This window comes from Coturnix japonica, chromosome 3 (genome assembly GCF_001577835.2).
Source record: "Coturnix japonica isolate 7356 chromosome 3, Coturnix japonica 2.1, whole genome shotgun sequence".
Lineage (NCBI taxonomy): Eukaryota > Metazoa > Chordata > Aves > Galliformes > Phasianidae > Coturnix > Coturnix japonica.
The window spans coordinates 75,876,869-75,897,958 of record NC_029518.1 but is presented as its reverse complement, the minus strand read 5'-3'; the positions used below and the strand labels follow the sequence as shown (position 1 = coordinate 75,897,958).

Genomic DNA, 21,090 nt, shown 5'->3' with positions numbered 1-21,090 from the left:
CAGACATTACAATAAACAAAATCACAACTCAATCTTGATAGAATATTAGAAGGAAGGTCACCACATGCTATGCCAGGTGGTGAACAAAGGGTGATCAAAATCTTAGCCAGTCTGGGTGGTTCACCGCTAAGAACAGACCTCCAGAAACCAAGATTCTCCTCTCTAATCCCTTGAGTACATTCCTTTTTTTCTTAGAAGTAAATCTAAAAGAAATCTATGAAAGCAGATGTGTTAGATGCGCTTAAACTATTTTAAACAAATAATCACCTTAGAGCTATATATTTGATCAAAATGCTATCAGTCATGCAACCCTCCTGAGCAAGAAGATAAGATGTTAAAATTAGCTCAAATTCCAGATAACTTAAATAACAATCACAGCTTATTAAAGTTGGTCAAGAATAATTCCAAATAAGCCAGTGAAACAAACTTAATTTAGAAACACAATTGCTTTGGATATTCAGACTACTATATTAACAGAAAACACTCCTACTGAAGTACTTTTATGAAAACTGTGTTCAAAAAACACATTTACAGGAGAAATAGGTAATTCTTTGCTTTATCCATAAGAAAGCCGATTTTGAAGAAGTCTTTAGCAAAATTTAGCTTAATTATGATTTCAAAGAACCACAGAATCACTTGAGTTGGAATGAACACTTAAAGATCATCTAGATCATCGTCCAACTGCCATGTACTGAACAGGGACATTTACAGCTACATCTGGTAGCTCATAGTTGCCTCCAGCCTGACCTTGAATGCCTCCAGGGATGGGGCATTCACCTTTCTGGGCAACCCGTTCCAGTGACTCATCACCCTTAATATAATTATACATATACATAAAAATGTTCTTATATCCAATCTAAATTTCCCTCTTCTGGTTTGAAAGCATTTTCCCCTGTTCTGTCACAACTGACTGGTGCACAACAGGCTTTCTAGGCTGCAAGGGCACACTGCTGAGTCATATCCAGCTTACCATCCACCAGTACCCCCCTCCAAGTCCTTTTCAGCAGGGATATGCTCAATCCTTTCATCTGTCAGCTTGTATTGGTAGTGGGGGGTTTGCCATGACCCATGTGTAAGACCTTGTATTTGAATTTGTTGAACCTCATGAGGTTCACCTGGGCCCACTACTTGAGCCATCCATCTGCTGTGTCAACCACACCCCACAGCTTGTTGTCAGCTGCAAACTTTCTGAGGGCACACTTGGTGGAGGTATTAAGGAACACTGGTCCTGGTACTGGCCCTGAGGAACACCACTTACCACTGACCTCCATCTGAACATTTCTACCTAAGAGAGCCTGAAGAATGCTATAGCTTGTGTATTTCAAATCGTTTTAGACTTGATTTCAGGAAGGGATTAATCATTTTTTCCTTTATTTAATGTCACAAGCTATGTTTTATTTCCTTCTCATACTGCAGCTTCGCTGTCCTAGAGCTGTCAGAACAGGTTGAGCATCTACTTATATACAGACAAGTTACCTTCTATGCTCAACATCTCAAAAGCATTTTCTAAACTTAACTCTAACTTTGCATGCCAGTAGTCATCAGTATTTTGAAATAACCAGTTTAATAACTTTTGCAAGTGGGCAAAGTTTCTTCAAATTCAGTTCTAAGCCATCATATAGTTCAGGAACTCACATTGAGAAATTCAGATAACGAAACAGATAAGAGCCCCCAAATTACATTCTTAAACAGTAAAAGTCATCTAAAGAATATTAACAGCTGTGTCTACACTGACAGTTTATAAACAAAACATGAGCACTGAAGGAGTTCATAAGATTTAAACTACACTGTTACCCAAGAATGAAATGAATGTTTTGTGTAGAATGGCTCTGTTACAGGTACACTCTACCAACCAGATTATTGTTTTGAGCACAAAACCTTAAGTTCATAGAAGGGCTTGGGTTAGAAGGGAACTTACAGATCATTTACTTACAACACCTCTACCATGGGCAAGGTTGACACCCACTAAATTAAGCACTAAATTAATTTGCTCAAGGGACAATATGGCCTTGAACACCTCCTCCTAGGATGGGGCATCCACAGCTTCTCTGTGCCTCAACACACTTAATCATTTGAGTTGGAAGTCTCACCAGTGGAGAGAAGATGGGCAGGATCATAGAGTTAGAATCATAGAATTACTCAGGTTGGAAAAGACCTTAAATATCATCAAGTCCAACCGCAGCCTAACCGTAGTACCCTAACTCTAACAACTCTCTGCTAAATCATACCTCTGAACACCACATCCAAGTGGCTCTTAAAACACATCCAGGGACAGTGACTCAACCACCTCCCTGGGGAGCCTATTCTAGTGTTTAACTGCCTTTTCTGTAAAGAAGTGTTTCCTAACATCCAACCTAAACTTACCTTGGTGCAACTTGAGGCCGTTTCCCCTTGTCCTGTCATCTGTCACCAGTGAGAAGAGGCTTGCCCCACTCTCACTGTAAGCACCTTTCAGATATCAGAAGAGAGCAATAAGGTCTCCCCTCAGCCTCCGTTTCCCCAGACTAAGCAGCCCCAGCTCCCTCAGCCTCTCCTCATAGGGCTGATTTTCCAAGCCCTTCACAAACCTTGTTGCCCTTCTCTGGATCTGCTCCAGAACCTCCATGTCTTTTCTGCACTGAGATGCCCAAAGCTGAACACAGTACTTGAGGTGAGGCCTCACCAATGCTGAGTACAGGGCCAGGATGACTTCCCTAGTCCTGCTCACCACACCATTCCTGATACAAGCCAGGATGCCATTGGCCTTCTTGGCCACCTGGGCACACTGGTGACTCATATTCAGCTGACTGTCCATTAGTACACCAAGGTCCCTTTCCATCAGGCAGCTTTCCAGACACACCTCCCAAAGCCTGTAGGGTTGCCTCGGGTTGTTGTGACCAAAATGCAGGACCTGACACTTGGCCCTCATGCCATTAACCTTGGCCCATGGATCAAGTCTATCCAGGTTTCTCTGTAGTGCCCTTCTCCCCTCAGGCAGATCAACACTCCCTCCCAACTTGGTATCATCTGCAAACTTACTGAGGGTGCACTCAATCCCCTCATCAAGATCATCAATGAAGATATTAAAGAGAAGCAGTCCCAGCACTGAGCCCCGGAGACACTGCTCGTGACCAGCTGCCAACTGGACTCAGCTCCATTGACCACAACTCTCTGGGCCCAACCATCCAGCCAGTGCTTCACCCAGTGAAACGTGCGCCCATCCAAACCACGAGCAGCCAGCTTCTCCACGAGAATGTTATGGGGGCACAGTGTCGAAGGCCTTACTGAAGTCCAGGTAGACCACATCGACATCCACCAACCTCACACCAGCCCTTGTGTTCTTCCTACAAAGGGGTGAGTCGTCATCCTCCTTCACCAAAGGACAAGACTGTGGGGTCTTACAAGCACATCCCCCCCTGCAAGCACAGGGATGTTCTGTACAGGCTCTATATTAGTGACCTGATTAGGATTACCTCCATCAACCCTCTGGCCATGCTTCTGACAGAGCCCAGGACACAGTTGGCATTCTGGGCTGAGGGCACCCCCATGCCCTTTTTGGCAGGGCTGTACTCAATTATTCATTTCATCCCTCAGCATGCAGTGGTTGTGGGGCTTGGCTCACCACAACCAACGTGCAAGATCTTGAACTCATTAGGTTCTCTCAGGCCCTCTTCTTGAGCCTGTCAAGTATTTGAAGGCAACAATGAAGTCTAATCTTTAAAGCCTTCATCAAATTGAGCAAGCCCAGCTCCCTAAGCCTGTTCCAGATCTCTGAACAACTTCAGAGCATTCCTCAAACAGCTTCATCCTTCTTGTGCTGGGGGCCCCAGGCCAGGACATGATACTCTCAGTGAAGCTACGTGAGAGTAGAGAAGAGAGAAACAATCACCTCCCTTGCCCTGTTGGCCACTGTTCTTTTGATGCAGCCCAGGACATCATCACTGGCCTTATGGGCTGCAGGAACACACCACTAGCTCATGTTCAGCTTTTCACACACCAGAATCCACCACTAGCTCATGTTCAGCTTTTCACACACCAGAATCCACAAGTCTTTCCCAGAAGGGCTGCTCTCAATGAGCTGTCTTTCTACTTAGCACACATACTTTGGACTGTCTCTAAGAGCAACAGCTTGCACTTGAACTGAACTGAAGTTCAGCAAGGCCATGTGGGTCTATTTCTCAAGCATGGCAAGGACTCTCAGGCCAGCATCTTTTCTTTCTGTCATATCAAGTGAACCCACTCAGCCTGGTATCATCAGCAAACTTACTCAGAGTGCATTCAGTCCCACTAAGCTCAGATGAATTTGAAATATTTGTAAACTCAGCAAAACAGTTCTGATACTATTTTATATGAATTTAGCAAAGACAAAAGTCAATCTTTGAAACTTGATAAGGAAACTTCTAACAGAATATTGTGTTATTTCTGAAAAGGCTAAATTTGCTCAAAGCTGTGCAAAAAAAACCACCTCTGGATGGTCATTTCACAGCTAACAGTCAAATGAGTCAATCTTATCAATGAAATTAGACAAGCTGCCACAGAAGGAATAAGCTTGAGGAAAAGCAATTAATCATTTGATTTAATAGTATTTTACTGAAGACAGCACAAGAGACAATAAGGAGAAATTTTATTGGAAGTTCTATTTCTTAAAGCTGCTGCAAGTGTTGATCAATAATATGTATTTTAAGTCAGAGCTACACTGCATTTCACTGCTAGTCATCTTTACTGACTGTGACAGGATGTTCAAACCCAGTTGCTGACCTTACCACAAACTTCAGCAGCATCTCTGACTCATTTAACAAGGTGCAGCACTGCTGAACACATCAAGTTTCCTCTGCATGAAGGAAGTGCTAAACAAATGAATTCAACTGTATACTCACAAAAATTACATTAGCACATAGTACAGTAGTGCATAGAGTCAAAATATTCACTGAACTCTTGAGAAACTGTATGACATGAAAATAACTTAGATTGAGTGCTGACAGTTACTTGCTGCTTGTATGACAGTAGATGAGAGCAAGCATCTGAAAATCCTTCTGAATTATCATGGAGAGAGAAAGGCTGCTTCTTAATAGCTGCAAGTAGTAAAGGGCCAGTTGTAAAAATTTAGCTAACACCTGGCCAAGTAGGTGGTACTTACTGAATCCTCCAAGAGCTGAAAGACAATGCCACGAGGTCACAGGCTGATCAGTGTACTACCCCACACAGACTGAGAAGAACCTAGAAAAGGGAAATGAAGAAAACCATGGAAGCAGGAGATGCCAACAGAGCAGTTATTGTCTAGGAACGGTCAGGTATCCTGGCCTCACACAACATGCAGCTCACAAGCAGCTTCATAGCATGAAAGGAGTAGCTTGCTGCTAATCTGCCCCAGATAAGTAGCCATCTCCTCCATTGGAAAGTTGAGAATGAATGGATGCAACTCTGCAAAACCAAATATCAAAAGCCAGCCTTACACTCAGAAATATTACTAAACAAACCTGTGTATTATACAGTCAAGACAAAAAGTTTTCAGTGTTAAAGGTGCTGGTGAAAATATTGACAAAAGCCACAAAAAAAAAAAAAAAAGAACATTTGAGCAGTTGACTTTATTTAAATTAGCTCACATAACTTTTCCAGCAGGGTTCCCACAAAGCAGTATTTGCTGTAAACTGTTGATATCCTCTTGATGTAGCTTGCAGGGAGCTCGCAGACATCCAGCATCAGGCTCCACATTCCATCTGAGTCCTTTGAACTACTTATAAATAATTCACTGCAAGTTTCCCCATGGTCATGTTTAAATAGTGTTCAGCTCATTCCAGTTAAAGGGAGCACAGAATGCCTAATCAAGCTTCAGTACCTGCTTTCAGCATTTGAATTTATCTGACCTTTCAAATGTCTCACTGGCAGCAAACAAATTTGTTGCCATTAGTTGAGCAGTCTTGACTACATACGTTTAGCTTATGATCAGGAGCTAAATTCCAGGTTGCCACATCAACATGGATATTACAGTAGTTGGCACAGAATACTTACTAAAAAATTCAGGTGTTTTGCCTCTGTAAAAAACCACTATTAGTTACCAGTATCCACAAATTAACTGAGCAACTCTCTTAAGACTTACAATACCAGAACTGAATTCAAATTCAGAAGTTCTTAGTCTGCTGTTCTGAAAACTGCAAGGAAAGGCATTCTGTTTTTTTAAAAAAGAAAAAAAAAAAGCTGTCAGTTAAGTTTCAAAGAGTCCACAAAAACCTAGAATTTAATTTCCACGTAGTTCAATAATGGTCAGTTTGATTTATAAAAAGATACTCTAGATTACAGTTTATGTGCTGGTTTGGATTACAACTTCAGGTAGCATTAGAAGTTTAGAAATCTATACAAATATTTTCTTTCACTTGTCACCAATGACTATCTGAAGATATTTTGTCAGCCTCAAAAATACAGCTCAGTAACAGTGTAGCTAACCTTATTTCAAAAAAACATATGAATGACAAAAATGTTTAAGAACTATGCTTATACATAGGTTTGTAAACAAGTTGGCATCTTCCAAGTTAAATAGTGAAAAAAATCAAACTAGACAATGTCAGAGAAAAAAATACTAGAAATTAATCAAATGTTCACTTTTTCATTGGCACCCAGCAGCTTCAGAACTGAACTACACAAAACCACTGCAACAATACTGAATATTGTCATTTACACTAACCACTCCCTCTGACAAGACAAAAGACACTTCAGGTACCAGAGGATTCCACATTAGCTTAGTGGTGATAACAGCGAAAAGGATGTTCTTCACATACTGGGGACTTGCTACTTCAATTTCATGTCTCTGGACTATTTCAAGTACAGTTCCTTACCAGCTATAGCTTTAAATGGGAATTCCATAAATGTCATCAATGCTAATACAGAAATTGCATCCATGTGAAAGTGAAAACTCAACACAAATCTTTCCAGCAATTTTTATACCAACTGTTTTGTAGGATTTTAGACTATTTTATTTATAAGCTTGAATAAAAAGAACACTGCTCAGTATGAAAATATTTAAGAAGCACAAGTTAAGAGAAAAACAACATGAGTTATGAAATAACAGCAGTCAGTTTATCAATCTGTACATTAGAAAGTTACACATACATCATAAAACAGTTCTCTATATATTATTCAAATTCAGTTTCACAATTTGCTCCAATACAGTGATGCTTAAAAGTGATATTCAGTTTTTGACTTCATTTAAGGAAGTACACTTATTTCCTCTAATTTACAGGTGCAAGGATGTTTATTTTGATAGTAATTCCACGTGGATATTATTTTCAACAAAATATTAAGTTGCAATTTCCAATTTTGAAGGCAAAAGGCAATCAACAATAATAAGCTGACAGTTCATCATCACTCATGTCTGAATCATCTTCATCCACTTCACCTTCAATGATAGATTTCTTGCCTTTGCAGCACGATACAATTAATCCAATTAAGAAGACCTGCAAGTTGCAAATTACTGAAATTACTTTTACTGAAGGACAACATATGGAAAACTGAATGGCAGCAAGTACACAAATATTTCAGTGATCTTTAGATCAAAATACTTACTGCAATGAAAGCCCAGTTCCCAAAGTAATAGACAGCACTGAAGAACCAAAACTTATGAAGAAAAAGGTACGTACGAGTAACAATACACTGATCTAAAAGGAAAGCAAATAGTACCAATTAACACAGAACAAATAAAAGTCACCTAATTCCAATTTACTTACAGGACAACAGTTCAGCAATTTCAGAGGGTATGAAGCTTTTAAAAATAACTCCACCTCATTATATCAAGTACTCTACTCCCTATCAAAAAGGTACAAGAGGGATATTTGATTTTGAGATACCAAATATGAATACAGATGGCACTAGAAGCTGATGTAAGTAAATCTATTAGCATCAGGTACTTGACAAATCTGTTAATTACTGGCTGTTCTGACAAATCCTATTACACTCATATTCTATTTTAAATGAATTGTAATCAATAACAAGGAGATACTAGAAGTGCACTTTAGTACCTCAAATCAGATTTTGCCAGAAGCTGCTTTAGCACCACCACATACTATAGCTCACTAGTATGAGTTAAGGATAGGCCTCACCAGGAAGACCTGCAGCTTGACCATCTAAGATGACCTTCTCCCTGACCAAAACCATGGTGCCCAAAATACCTTTATCAAAACAGACAAATTCTACTCCTTTAACAGTTAAGTGACTTACGCTTGACAATATTTAAAATTCTTCTGTTAATTTTAAGCTAAAATAGTACTTTATGCAGCACACTGGTCTCCATTTGCCTTGCATGCTAGGAGATAGCATTGACTAAAAAAAAGTTAAACTAGGATTTCACAGCCATTAAACATTAGACATACAACACTGACACATTCTACAAATAACTCAAGTGTAAAACAGCTTCAGCAGAGAAAGCAGACCTCTCCACTAACAAATGAATGCAAACAGAAACGGAATTTTGCTGAAGTAATCTTTCTCAGTTCACCATTTTTCTTTGAAGAATGGAGATCAATTCTCTTAATTTCCCTATTAACATCACTCAACACTACATACGTAAAAAGGGGGAATAGTAATAATTTAGCATGTTATTGTTAAAGAAATACTGCTAGCATGAAGGTGCTTCACACTTGCAAGTAGTATTATCAACACCATCTGCAGTTCTCCAGCTGGTTACTTCAATTAAAAACAGCTAAAAGAAATTTCTGATATCTCTCCACAGTAACTGGATTAAATAGATGATAAATATTTTAGAACACTGAGACCTTGAGAAAAACATCTCAATGGAATGTGTCAGAAGTTCAACCAACTTTTAGTTAATTCTTTCTGAACAAAAACATTACTGAACAGGCTGATGTAATAATATAAATTCCTGTAATGAAAACTTTAAATAAATTGATGAATAACCTGAATTAAGATAAAAACACTGTTGTTAATAATGATAATTATGAATAATAGTTATGAATATTTCTGACAATTCCTTGATCTTTGTGAACATTGTAAACAAAGGCTGAAAACCTACCCTGCCTGACTGGCAATTAGGCATTAAGAATAGAACATACTATGTAGTGCTGACCAAGCATCAGAACCAAAAATCAAGATTCAAGACAGAACAGCTTCTCAAACAAAGGATGCCCAGCAACAACTGCTAACAGCCACAATTACCTGAAGTTGACTGTTTTTATCAGATCCATTGAAAATTTTGGATCCTGGCAACTTAGTTTTCAACCCTTAAGCACAATTTACTTATGCTCTTGAACAAAGGCTTTTTCTTAGAAGTGAATTGCAAGGATAGAAGTGTGTTATAACTATTTAGACCTCAAGGTTTGTTTACATTAGGCAATTAAATGCACAGGTTACAAAGAGAGTATGCCTTTTCTGAATTTAAAAATATAGTGGGCTTTCATAAAAGGATTTAGAAAATAGTTTTAGGGTTACTGGTGTGCAGTTGCAACTGAAAAAGCTAACCAGAAATCACACTTCACTAACAAGAACACGGTTAGCAGGTCCAAGAGATTACTTCTTTCTACACTAATGGGAACTGCATCTGTGTTACTTCAGACTCCCTAGTATTACAGAGACACTAGCACAATGAAGTAAGTGTGGCAGAGAAACACTGCAACAGCTAAAGCATTCAGCATATAATGAAGATCTGTTTGTTCAGTTTGGAGTAAAGGTGCTTGCAGGTGTGCCTTACTGCTACCTCTGCCATGTAGCAGGGGATTAAAAATAAAAGGAAAAAGTCTTGAAAGACCTGCACAACAAAATGACAATGGATGACAGACAAGCAGCAGCAAGAAATATTTCTGTCAAGTAACAAGTAAAACTTCAGTATATTTAATACTGTGAAACAGGCTGCCCACACAGGTTTCAGAATTCATCTGCAGAGACACTTACAGCAAGAGATGGACTTGAGCAACCCTGCTGAAGGGTTAGAAACAGTTCTCTTTATGTCTTACATGCTCAAATTAATTATAATCCCTATTATATCAAAGTACGTACAACGACACCACAAACACCTTGGATGGAAAACTGAGGTTGAGACCAATAATGTCATTTACACACAGTCAAGTTCTGATTTCAAGCAGAACCTAATTTTAGTGAAAAAATACACTCAAAATAACTCTTAAAAGAAAACCTGATGTATGTTGGAATGTACAGCATATAAAAAAAAAATCATACAAGCATCTAAGGCACAGCTTCAGGTATTCAAAAAAACACATCTCATAGGATCCTGTTGCTACTCATTCAACAGCTTTGTGGCAGAAAGCAGCTGCTGCTGACAGTACAACTTGCAACTTGAGTTTCAATAATGGGTTTGATGCATTTATAAACTTTAATCACCTACCAAGATTCAAAAGGGTTGAGATTTCACCTAAGACACTGTAATTATGGGGAAAGCTACATCTCATCCTTACTGATATTACTTCCAGGCCTATGCCACTGCTCATAATTTAAATAATTTAGAACTTGGATAAGTAAGACGGAATGGTGGTTAACACACATTCATGGTGCCTTGAATGAAGCAGCACTTCAACTGTGAAATCACAAACATTCTTCTTAGCCTTCTGCTGATTTCCACGTATTACTCTTCACGGTGCTTCATGTGAAGCACATTCCTGTATGCTTCACTTACCTAAAATTACTTAATACATGTAATTATTTTATATCACTGAATGAACAACATTCCTACAAGCCAGGTCATTTTGACATTAAACAGCATTTACATAACTAGTACTTAATCTTACTGTGGTTTTCTTGCAACAAAGAGCTAAAATTGCATTTGACAAATAGGGTAAATAACTAAAGGAGAAATGGTTGGTCTAGATGCAATATCTCATGAAATACTTGCCCAATAGAACTTCTAGAAATCTGAGTGTTATCTGGAACATACAAGTTGCATTAATACAAATGTTCTTCTGATAAAGTAAGAAAAACACTGACTTCCTAGGAACTGAGTAGAAAAGGGCAGAGAGCTCAGTTTTTAAAATGGTCTCAGAGAAACATGCATTTTACTTAGAGTACAGCAGCAGAAAATGAAGCACCTGTGGATTTATCTGAAAAAGCTATAATAGCAAAAGTTTTTCCTTAGAATCACTCAGCTATCCATTTAGTGAATTGCTTAAAGGATGTCACTAAGGTAGACTAAGGGCTCTGAAAAAGTTCTTTGTTAAATATAATGGTAGTATCTCAGCAACATAAGTAATACGTTAGCAAACTCCAAAACGAGGAGAATTTCTTAATTGGATCTCACCTCAGACAAGGTGTATGGTTTAATTCAGAGCATGAGAAAAACTACAGAAACACTAAAGCAGCATAGGCTAATCTGGCTTTAGAGCATACTGAAAAGCCTTACTACTATGTTTTGTCTTGCAACTCAACTTGCATTTCACTAGGGAAATTAAAAAATTTAGTATATTCATAATAACCAAATTCACCAAAATAAACACTAAGTAACTTAACCTATACAAAGAGATTGCTTAAGATAATGGCCCAGAAAAAAAAACAAACACATTGCAACTAGGTATGAAATTGAGGGACATCCAATAGTGTAAGAAACCCATTAGTCATATTTCTCATCCTGTGACATCCAATTCATTTCTCTCAACAGAACAGCAAAACTTTCACTTCTGGCATGGATTCATGTTGAGTGACCAGAATATCTTTTGACCACCAGATGGAAGAAGTGCTACAGCACTGGAAAGTATCCTGAGACACATACTGTTTCTCAGTTCAAAAACATCTACACAAAACAGTGGAAATAGGGACCAAGTAATAAAATCAAAGCATTCAGATAGACAAAATAAGCTTCAGGCATCCTTAGATTTAAGCAAGTCTATCACAACTTTCTAATTATAAGCTTCCTCTTCACCTTTGTACCTATAAGTTAGCAACTTAAACTCATACACTTTTCAGCTTCTGTTAAGATCACTCCAGGTCTTCAAGCTGCTGCTGAAGTTTGATGTTTAAAATTGTATCTTTTATATCACTTTCTCAAGTTTCAAAGGGAAGAGAGATTTATGGAGTGGAAATAACAGCAGCCACAAGTTACAAATATTATAATTTTTATTAGTGATGGTTAAACAAGGAAAAAGTAATTCTTTGTTACCTGTTATTCAGCAGTTTCTATACATAAAGTAGATGCTATCATGTCTCATCTGAGCTACCCCCTATAAGTCCTAGAGTATTCTTTATTGCAGCATACACAGTTAATACTTGCAGCTGTTGAGACTGCCTTGCAGGTCACAATCCAGTCCCTCTGCTGTTGCCTCTCTGGTTTCATTAGCAAAATCCATCTGCTACAATAACCTTCTACAGTTTTCAGTTAGTGGCATCACACACCACTTGTCCCTTTCCCTCAGATGACTCTTGCCAGAAATTGCTTAAATGTGAGTTATTATTGCTTTGGCTTTCACACTGATCCAAATATAAGACCTTTATCACCACTATGCTAACTTTATGGTCAACTTTAACGAATTCACATTCCTGATTCCTTGTAAGAGGGAAAAGTATGTTGGGAAATTGGTTCATTCACATACTGCAAAGACCTGAAAACACTTCCCATCAGATTGCGTGTAGCTACCAATAACTCCCCATTTAAAGAGACATCAATCACAAGGCTTCTGCCTACTCAAACTGACAGAACTTTAAGGTATAAATACAGAATAGGTGTATAAGACATAAATCACTCAGATGTTAAACAAATTGCAACCATCTAGGGACTTTCAAAATATAGATCTAATCTTGTGCTTAGCTGGAGCATTAGTGAGATAGCACCTAAAAGGGAACTATGGACACCACATAGAAGTCTAGCAGAATAGGCTTGGTTCTAGTCCAAAAGCTACCTTGTTCAATAAGAGCTGATGATTCCAAAACTAGACAAACTCCGTCAAAGAAAAAATTTAACAAGTTAAGGGGTTAGCAGCTCGGAAACCAGGAATTAATAGAGAACCTGCAACATGGCTCGCAGTCAGCAGAAAAAGGAAGATCAACTTCTTAAGTGCTCAGTAGTAAATCCTGTTCCTACTGGAAGATATTCAAGTTTTTGCAAACACTCAAAATGAAGTTAGCAGTGTTCCAGCAGATACTTAAATTCTGAGAAAGCTTGTTTCAGATGGAATAATGTTCCCTTTCAAAAAATTCTTATTAGCTCTAAACAAGAAATAATGAAACAGCATCACTAAAGTGTCAAGTTAGCTATTTAGAGCATCTTTACATTCAGAAGGTAATTTCTGCTTTTTCTGCAACTCAAGCCATAGATCTATTACCTTATATTGGATATGTGCAAATTAAACTCAACCTGATATAACTCTAGATAAAAACAGAAAATGATGTAATTAACATGAATCAGTCTGATACTATGACGATTGTAGCAGTCATACAACTTTAATTAGACACTATATTTATATTAAACTGTTCAAGAACTTGCAAGTCCCAGGAGTGCTAGAAGGACTTGATAGAATAAGGAGGCTTCCAGTAAGTTCCTCCAGGATTTTCTGTCAAAAAGCAAAGAAAAAGAGTTGACTCATGAAGTCACTAGTCAGCTGTTTCTTATCACTGAGAATGTATTCCTATCAAAGTCCTTATCCGAGTCACACAGCCATTGCTTAGATTTGACTTTTAAGGAAGAAAAGTGGTATATATGAACAAAAACTTCAGGACAGTTGCAGAAAAAAAAGTATTTGATCTTCAAGAATGAAATACAAGCAAGCTTTAACAAATATAGGCCAATTCTCATTACTTTGCTCTGTATACATTGAAGAAACCTATGAATACTTTTCCTCATGATTTCAGATTTGCAGTTCACCTTAAAGCAGTGGTACTACAATGAAAAACAGCACCCAGCTGTACAGCTTCTATTTTAGCTAGATTACACAGAATCTTCTTAATACATGCAGATTCTGACACCCTTTAACAGAACTCAAAGAAACCTTTTAAGGAGATTCAAAGAGCTAAACCCATTAATCTCATTTTTTTGCCAGGTTTAAAGGATGATTTAACTGTAGCATTTAAATAAATTTAAGTGAGGAATAGACATGGATATGGTGAAAGGAGCATTAACCAATGACTGAAATCTGTAACAATGTTAATTCCAGAGATCCCATCCCTCTACAGGGAAGGAGTAAATTTTTGTGATCAACCTGCAGAAGTGAAAGGTATGCTCCGTTTCAGAGAAACTAGATGTAAAACTGTGTATAACATTTATGTTAATCATAAAAACTTTCCTGAGGTATTTGTGCACAGATCATACAAACGTTGTTTTCTGTTCTTAAATCACAGAATTAATTTGACCATTTGCAAGAGCTGTTTTCTGAAAGGCTTCTCTGAACACACTCGAAGTAGGAATTGATTGCTGTGAGTTACTTAAGTATTAACTTTGAAGGCAATATCCTAGATATGACCATAGATGCAAGACTCCAAAAAAACAAGGAATCAATGGACAGCATAAACTATCATTTTTTACTTTAAGCAAAGCACCAACCTCCCCTAGCACACAGGCTCCTTGAAACTACACTACACTACTTGGACAACATTAACCCCATTTATTTTGTATTTACATTCATACTGTCCTTACCTTACCTATCCCTTTCCAACAACATGGAAAAGGATTTGAAAAAACCATTTGAAGATATTTTAGCAGACTGATCATGACCCTTTAATACCTTCACATGAATTGGTCCTGTCCTTAGAAGAACTTAATAGCCAGTTAATACATAGAGGCATCTAAAAAAGCAGAGCTACTTTCCATGTTGAAACACCTTTGTTATTCTCTCGTACCATTCACCCAGAATGCATAATACCTTCTTATGGCCAGAGTACTGCCTTCACTTAAAGTATCATTTTGTAGACAGTGGTGGTAGGTTTCTTACTCAAAGAGGTACTCTCATTGGGTTCATTACTCCCTCTTAAGAACGTATACATGCCCCGCAATCCTTTGCAAAGAGCTTCATGTGATAATATCAGAGCATCTCACTCTACTGCTAAGCTTAAATCTAATAGGCAGTTGAATTAAGGTGTTGATAAAAGAATAAAGAATGCCATTGCTATTGCCTTATTCAACCCCATTTAACAGTTAGAAGTATTTTCAAATGCAGCCTTTTCTCTTTAGTTAAGAGCTTCTGGAGGAAGAGGCAGCTTAGAGCAGCTCATAACTGCCCACAGTAGTCACAGTAGTGGAAGCAAAATAAATGTGTAATAATTAATTTTTCCATGACTGAGTCCATGAACACTGTACCGCAGAAGAAAAATTAAGAGAATCTTAGCTACTCACACTAATTACAACTGCTAAATAGGACTGTCTGGAGTCAAACATGCACCATGGTGCTTATTTAAATTGATCTGTCATGATTATGGAGAAGTTCCATAGTGTAAGATGTTAAGTATAGATAGGGGGCAAAGTACTAGGTTAGGTCATTCAGAAAATTAACAGGAGAAAGGATCAAGTTTTTGCTAAAAGCCTCCTCCTGTTCAGGCTTTATGAGGGTTTTTTTGCCTTCAAAAATTCAGTTAAAACCACCAACTGGAGTCACCTACAGTCTGTATCTATATAAGCATGAGAAAGCTTTGCACAACCTCTACCCCACACATCTACCAGATTTATCTGTTTAAATAGTAAACAGAACACACTCCCATTTGGCATTCCCATCTGGGACTCCCTTATAACTTTACAGTTTAAATCTAGTCTTTATTCAGGCCATTATAAAACCTGTGTTTATTGACTTTCAGATGACAGGATGGTCTTCGAAAACACATCTAATTAGTACAGTAAGGCCTGCTCAGATTAGGCCCGAGATATTTTACATGATTTTTTTTCCTACTTCTCTCCATATGTACAGTTCAAATCTGTGTAGGTCTGTGGAAAAATCTCAGCAGATAGACCATGCACAGCATTTAACAAACCTCAGAAAAGCTTTATTTCTCCAATTAAGTGAAACAGAAAATCCAAATCAAAGTTATTCATAGCATGTTATACACTGAAAGTGAATGATGCTTTCTGTATTATACAAACACTTCCATGATTTCTGATCCAGAAAGAGGCAGATCCAGCTTCTAATATCACACAGTCGAGGTTGGGAAAAGACTAGAATTAAAGCTTTCAGTTGAAGCATTGTTCATTTACATTATTTACATTAAGTCCTGTTTAACCGGTTGAGCTTAACCTATATCACATTTTCAGTTCATTAGTACAGCTGCAAAGTTACTAATCACATAATTAAGACCTGTTTTGACCTTAAAAGAACTGAATAATGGACCCAACACTTCAGCTAACATTAGTCCTTAAGAAAAGCAATCAAATGAGATCTTTGCCCAACTGCAAGTACAAATGTTTTGCATATAAGAAATGTAGGCAATACACTGCCCCAAGGACCCTTTTAAAAGCTTAACAAAAAATTCTGTGTTAATCAGAACAAGGCTTTTGCACAAAGTACTGAAGTGCAACTAAGAAAAAGTGTTTTTACTGAGTTTTAAAATAATAGTTTGCTCTATTACTTTTGGTTTATCTGTTTCTTGTAGTTGTGCTATCATGGTCTATGGCATTCAGTATAGAGCAAGTTAGCCTCAAATATCACAGGGAAATAAGATTTAATGTATGAAGTCAGACAGTAATTAAATCTAAAAATCATATTTTTCAGGCTAAAAACTTGAGTGTTCTGTACTAATGTTGTATTTCAACCATCTCGTGTTTCTTTAGAAGATGGATCTCTTTCAAACTGAACACCAATATGAAGCAAGTATGTATAGTACTTAATGGAGAATGTTTTCTAAGTTTTAACAGTATTTAAGTTTTTGGGTATTAGCTGCTTAAACAAGATCAGATCTATTCTACCACCTCAGAAATAGTGTAAATATAGTAGTCATGATCTGTGCAGTATCTGAGTATTCAATAAAATTGAGCTGACTGCTATGGGTATATCAATCAATCAGTATAGCTATGAAAAGATTATAGCTTTACGAAACAGAATGAATTCAGTTCAAGCAAAACAAAATACAACGAGCACAGAGAAGACAAATCAATATTCGCACTTAGCTCTAGTTCAGTAGCTTTCATAAGATAAAGCCCTAGCAGCAAAGAGTTCAATAAAAAAAAAGTGCTTGCCATCCTTTCTAAAGTTCATTACATCTATGCTTAATACACACCTAGTATCCCTATAAAGAGAAAATTAAAATTCTAGTTCCTAACTTTAATATAAATTTCACCTGACGTTTTCTAGCTATCACATAGATCTGAACCAGTTTTTTGCTAACTTAGGTTATCAGATATTAAAATAGCAGGTATTCCACAGGCAAGTACTACATTTCACCTTTCTAACACAGCACAATTAACTAGGTGAAACACTGAATGGTTTTCATTAACAGAGCCACTTACTCAATGAAGTTGAAACTTTTTCATCGATAAGACAGCCTTAACAACTCAACTGCATCTATAAATGCAGAACTCTACAATACCCTTTGGATCACATTAGTATTCACATTCAACAAAAAAAATTAACTCCCCTTCTACTTAGGTTAGGCTAGCATAGGACAGCATATCGAAACCTTCACCACCTCTTTCCAGTTAATGAAGGAGGGCATGACTCAAAGATACCCAGTGCAGTGATGCATGTTTACAAATTAAAGCCATCATTTCATTTACACAGGCAACTCTTGTGTTCAGCACATCAGAAGACGAGCTTTAAGCATTGGCTATATTGTTTCCATTGCCCAAAAACGTTAGGAAAAAAAAATCATAGTAGCTACTTAAAATATTTATGAATATCAACAACTACAGGTAGAACTTAGGAAACTCACTTCTCAGCCCAATATCACTTTCTTAAACTTAACAGCAAAGTCTGATTAAGATCAAACCCAAATTTCTCCAGAGAGGTCAAGTCTAATGAGCTTATCAATGACAGAGTACATTTTTCTTCCAACAAATACTAGCCAAGCTGAGAAGCTGCTTACAAAAACCTGAAGATCAGTAAAACCTTCTCTAAGTGACCTCATTTTGAAGGACTACTGATTTTACTCTTCTGAACTCTTCCACAGAAGAGTTTATTTTTTAAGTATAACAGTATTGCAGTTTCAATAAGAGTTGATATCCCTAAAATAAATCCCTAAAAACAAAATCAAAACATCTCAAAACTGCATTATGGCTAAAAGCAGCTATCAAAAATGTGAATGATTGATTTATTTCAATGGAGTCTAGAAAAATCCATCCCTCATGGTAGATATAAAATAAAGAATATGAACAGAAACCAACATACTAAATTTGAGGAGAGTACATGCATGGGAAACATGCCACAAAAAACCAAAAACTTGAGAACAAATCATATGTCCAGTTGACTCCACTACTACAAACATTTAGAATTGAACATCTTCCCCATCAACACAAATGAGAAGAGAAGCCAAAAAGTTGCTAAGATCTTCTAAAAGTATAGTTAGGGTTCAGCAGTTACAGAATATCAGTAAGGTGAGAACAGAAAACTTAAGAGCATTGCTTGTCCTTTCTATCAATTACAGTCACACCTTTTGCTAACTATATTAAAGCATACTCAATTCAACTTATTTACACAGAGAAACTGAAAGTTTGCCAAAGAAAACAATTGAGAGCTTCAACAAAAACAAAAACATGGACCATACTGAAGGCCATCCATCTTTGGCTGAGCTGACTTCTTTTTAAAAAAAAAAAAATAATCACAAAAATCAAAAATTGATAGTAGCCTTGAACTGCAGCTTCAATATTGAAATTGCTAGTGCAATTCAATTCAATAATTGCTTACATGCAGGAGAAAAAAAAGGGGAAAACAACATGAGAAAAAAAGTAGATTAGCTTGGTTACTTAAAGAAACTCCAGCTTTAGCCCAGTGTCAAGGAAAAATACTATTTACAGAAACTGCCTCAAAATATCCAACATTAATGAATGCGAAGATAGAAAAAGTCAGGAAAAGTTCCCCCATTATTCATCTGCTTGCTAGTCACTATTCACAACTCCACATTATCTAAAGTACAACGGTAGTCAAAAAGGGATGGTTAATAACACTGGATGTCAGAGAGAAATTAAAATTAAGAGGATTGCAGGACAATAGTCTCAGATGTCAAGTTCTTCCAATATTGTTGCTCACAGAACAGCCTGTACTTACATCTTAACTGCAGAATTTTCTCACTTGCAAATTGGCACTGAGAAGTTCAGATCTTAATTTTCTTGAATACATTACAAATCTTGATAGCATATTTCCCTGAATGTTCGGACAGTAAACATGCACTAATATGACATTTCAGATGCTAAAATGCTAAGCTATTCACAGCCTTGGGTTTATTCTTAAGATCTTCCATATACATATTAAATTAAATAAGACTAAAGTTAACTGCAATGCACTGTTAAATGGCTTCTACTAAAAATAATCTTTCCTTCATTAAGTTGTCAGTAGTATGCTTTCTGGATGTTACTGTATGTCAAAGTCTCATATTAGAAAACGAAAGCAAAGTCAAATATTTGAGCTTCTTATTACAGTTTATTACACAAGAAACAAGTTTCTTACCTTCAGGTGCATCTGCATCACAGTCTTTTGCTATAAATGTTGTGACATTCTTTGGCTGGCCATCAACTGTCTTATTACTCTACATAAATACATAAAATTAGTCCACACTTCTTCAAATAAACATTTTTCTGTAAAGTACTAGTTTATTTTTTCAAAAAAAGCTCTGATGAAATTATACATTTAGAAGAATTGAGATTTTGAACGTATCTACAATAAGAAGCTGTCATTTAAGACTAGTTTCACATGAAAAATTGAATTATGCTTTCATTTAGAAGAAATGAAAAGGTTGTGCCCTTTGAAAACTTGTGCAAAATACTTTATACCCAGAAGTAAATCTTCTCTTATACTTTTATAAACAGAATTTGGAATTCGTCTTTGGTGATGAAGACACCATTGAAGTGCTAGGCTTGAATAATGACAAACAATACAGTTACAACTGGTGTAGTCAGATGATAGCATCCATTATACATAGATAGCCTCCAATACACTTAAATAGCCAAAACAAAAGGAGCCAGGATAGGAAGGAAGATGGCACTGCAAAAAAAAAAACTACTGGAAAGTCAAGTATTCCTATTCAAACAGGAATAACTTGAACAACTGACATTTGCACTTGATTAATCAGTGCATATTCAGATGCTTTCTGAATATCCTCTACTGTATAAGGCTGTACTTTTGTCATCTCAAATACACACAAGAATATTAACCATGGAACAACAGTGTTACGTTCAGTCACTCGTGTAACCTTCAAGATATAGAGGAAGCTCGCATCTTCTTACCAATAGAAATGAAGCATAATTCAAAGTTCAACACTGAGTAAAGATCAAAGAATTGACATTATACACAGTACAGTCATTTAGGCTTGTGCAATACCAAACAGTTTCAACAACAACCGAAAAAACCTGGGTAAAAAATTCTTTAAAAACTAAGAATGAGCCCAATTTCAGAAGGCTGCATAAACATGACTAAATTTCTAAATAAAAAAACACATACCATGTTACATCTTACCTGCACCAAGTATTTTTGGCTTCCATACATCACATATTGAGGGGCAAGACTGTAGATCATGTAACTTGTATGAAGAACTATCAACAGGAGTATCATACAGAGAAATAAGAGAGCTTGAGGTCTAGTTTTTCCTCGTCTGATTTTATAAAGCTAAGAATAGAAAACATACAAAAACTAATGATTAAAAATCAAGTTGGTTTTATGTAAAAAAAAAACAAAAACAAAACCAAAAAGAAAAACAAAAAAAAAACACCCAACAACAACAACAACAAAAAACACCCAGTTTCTTCTGAACCCAAGTAACAAGAATAACTCTTCTGGAAAGCTGCTATAAATTCTCTTCTGAAAACTTAATTCCAGTGTGTTAAAGCAGATTTTCAGGTATATTATTTAATCAAAATAATTGTACCAATGACCCAAGACATTCATAGATCAGGAAGCTTCCTAGAACAATTAAGAGTGAGATAGAGTTGCTTATCACATTCATCAAACAATGCTTTGTTTTGCCAAGAAGTACTGCATCCTCTAGCTAAGGTGTAATGTCACCTATTATTGCTTCTCTAATCAGAGAAAGCAAGAGAAGGGAATC

General features: G+C 36.8%; 1 protein-coding gene across 4 annotated transcripts in view; it reads right to left on the bottom strand.

Moving 5' to 3' along the window:
- Window positions 1-5,545: 5,545 nt before the first annotated feature.
- LMBRD1 (LMBR1 domain containing 1) overlaps window positions 5,546-21,090 on the bottom strand; it is a 63,201-nt gene continuing 47,656 nt past the window's right edge. For all 4 annotated transcript variants that reach the window (XM_032443608.1, XM_015859143.2, XM_032443610.1 and 1 more), the window contains exons 13-16: window positions 20,502-20,651; window positions 19,497-19,575; window positions 7,537-7,628; window positions 5,546-7,427 (exon numbers count right to left, since the gene is read on the bottom strand). In XM_032443608.1, the coding sequence (XP_032299499.1) occupies window positions 7,308-7,427; window positions 7,537-7,628; window positions 19,497-19,575; window positions 20,502-20,651 (441 nt within the window). In that variant the 3' untranslated portion in view covers window positions 5,546-7,307. The remainder of the gene's footprint in view (window positions 7,428-7,536; window positions 7,629-19,496; window positions 19,576-20,501; window positions 20,652-21,090) is intronic.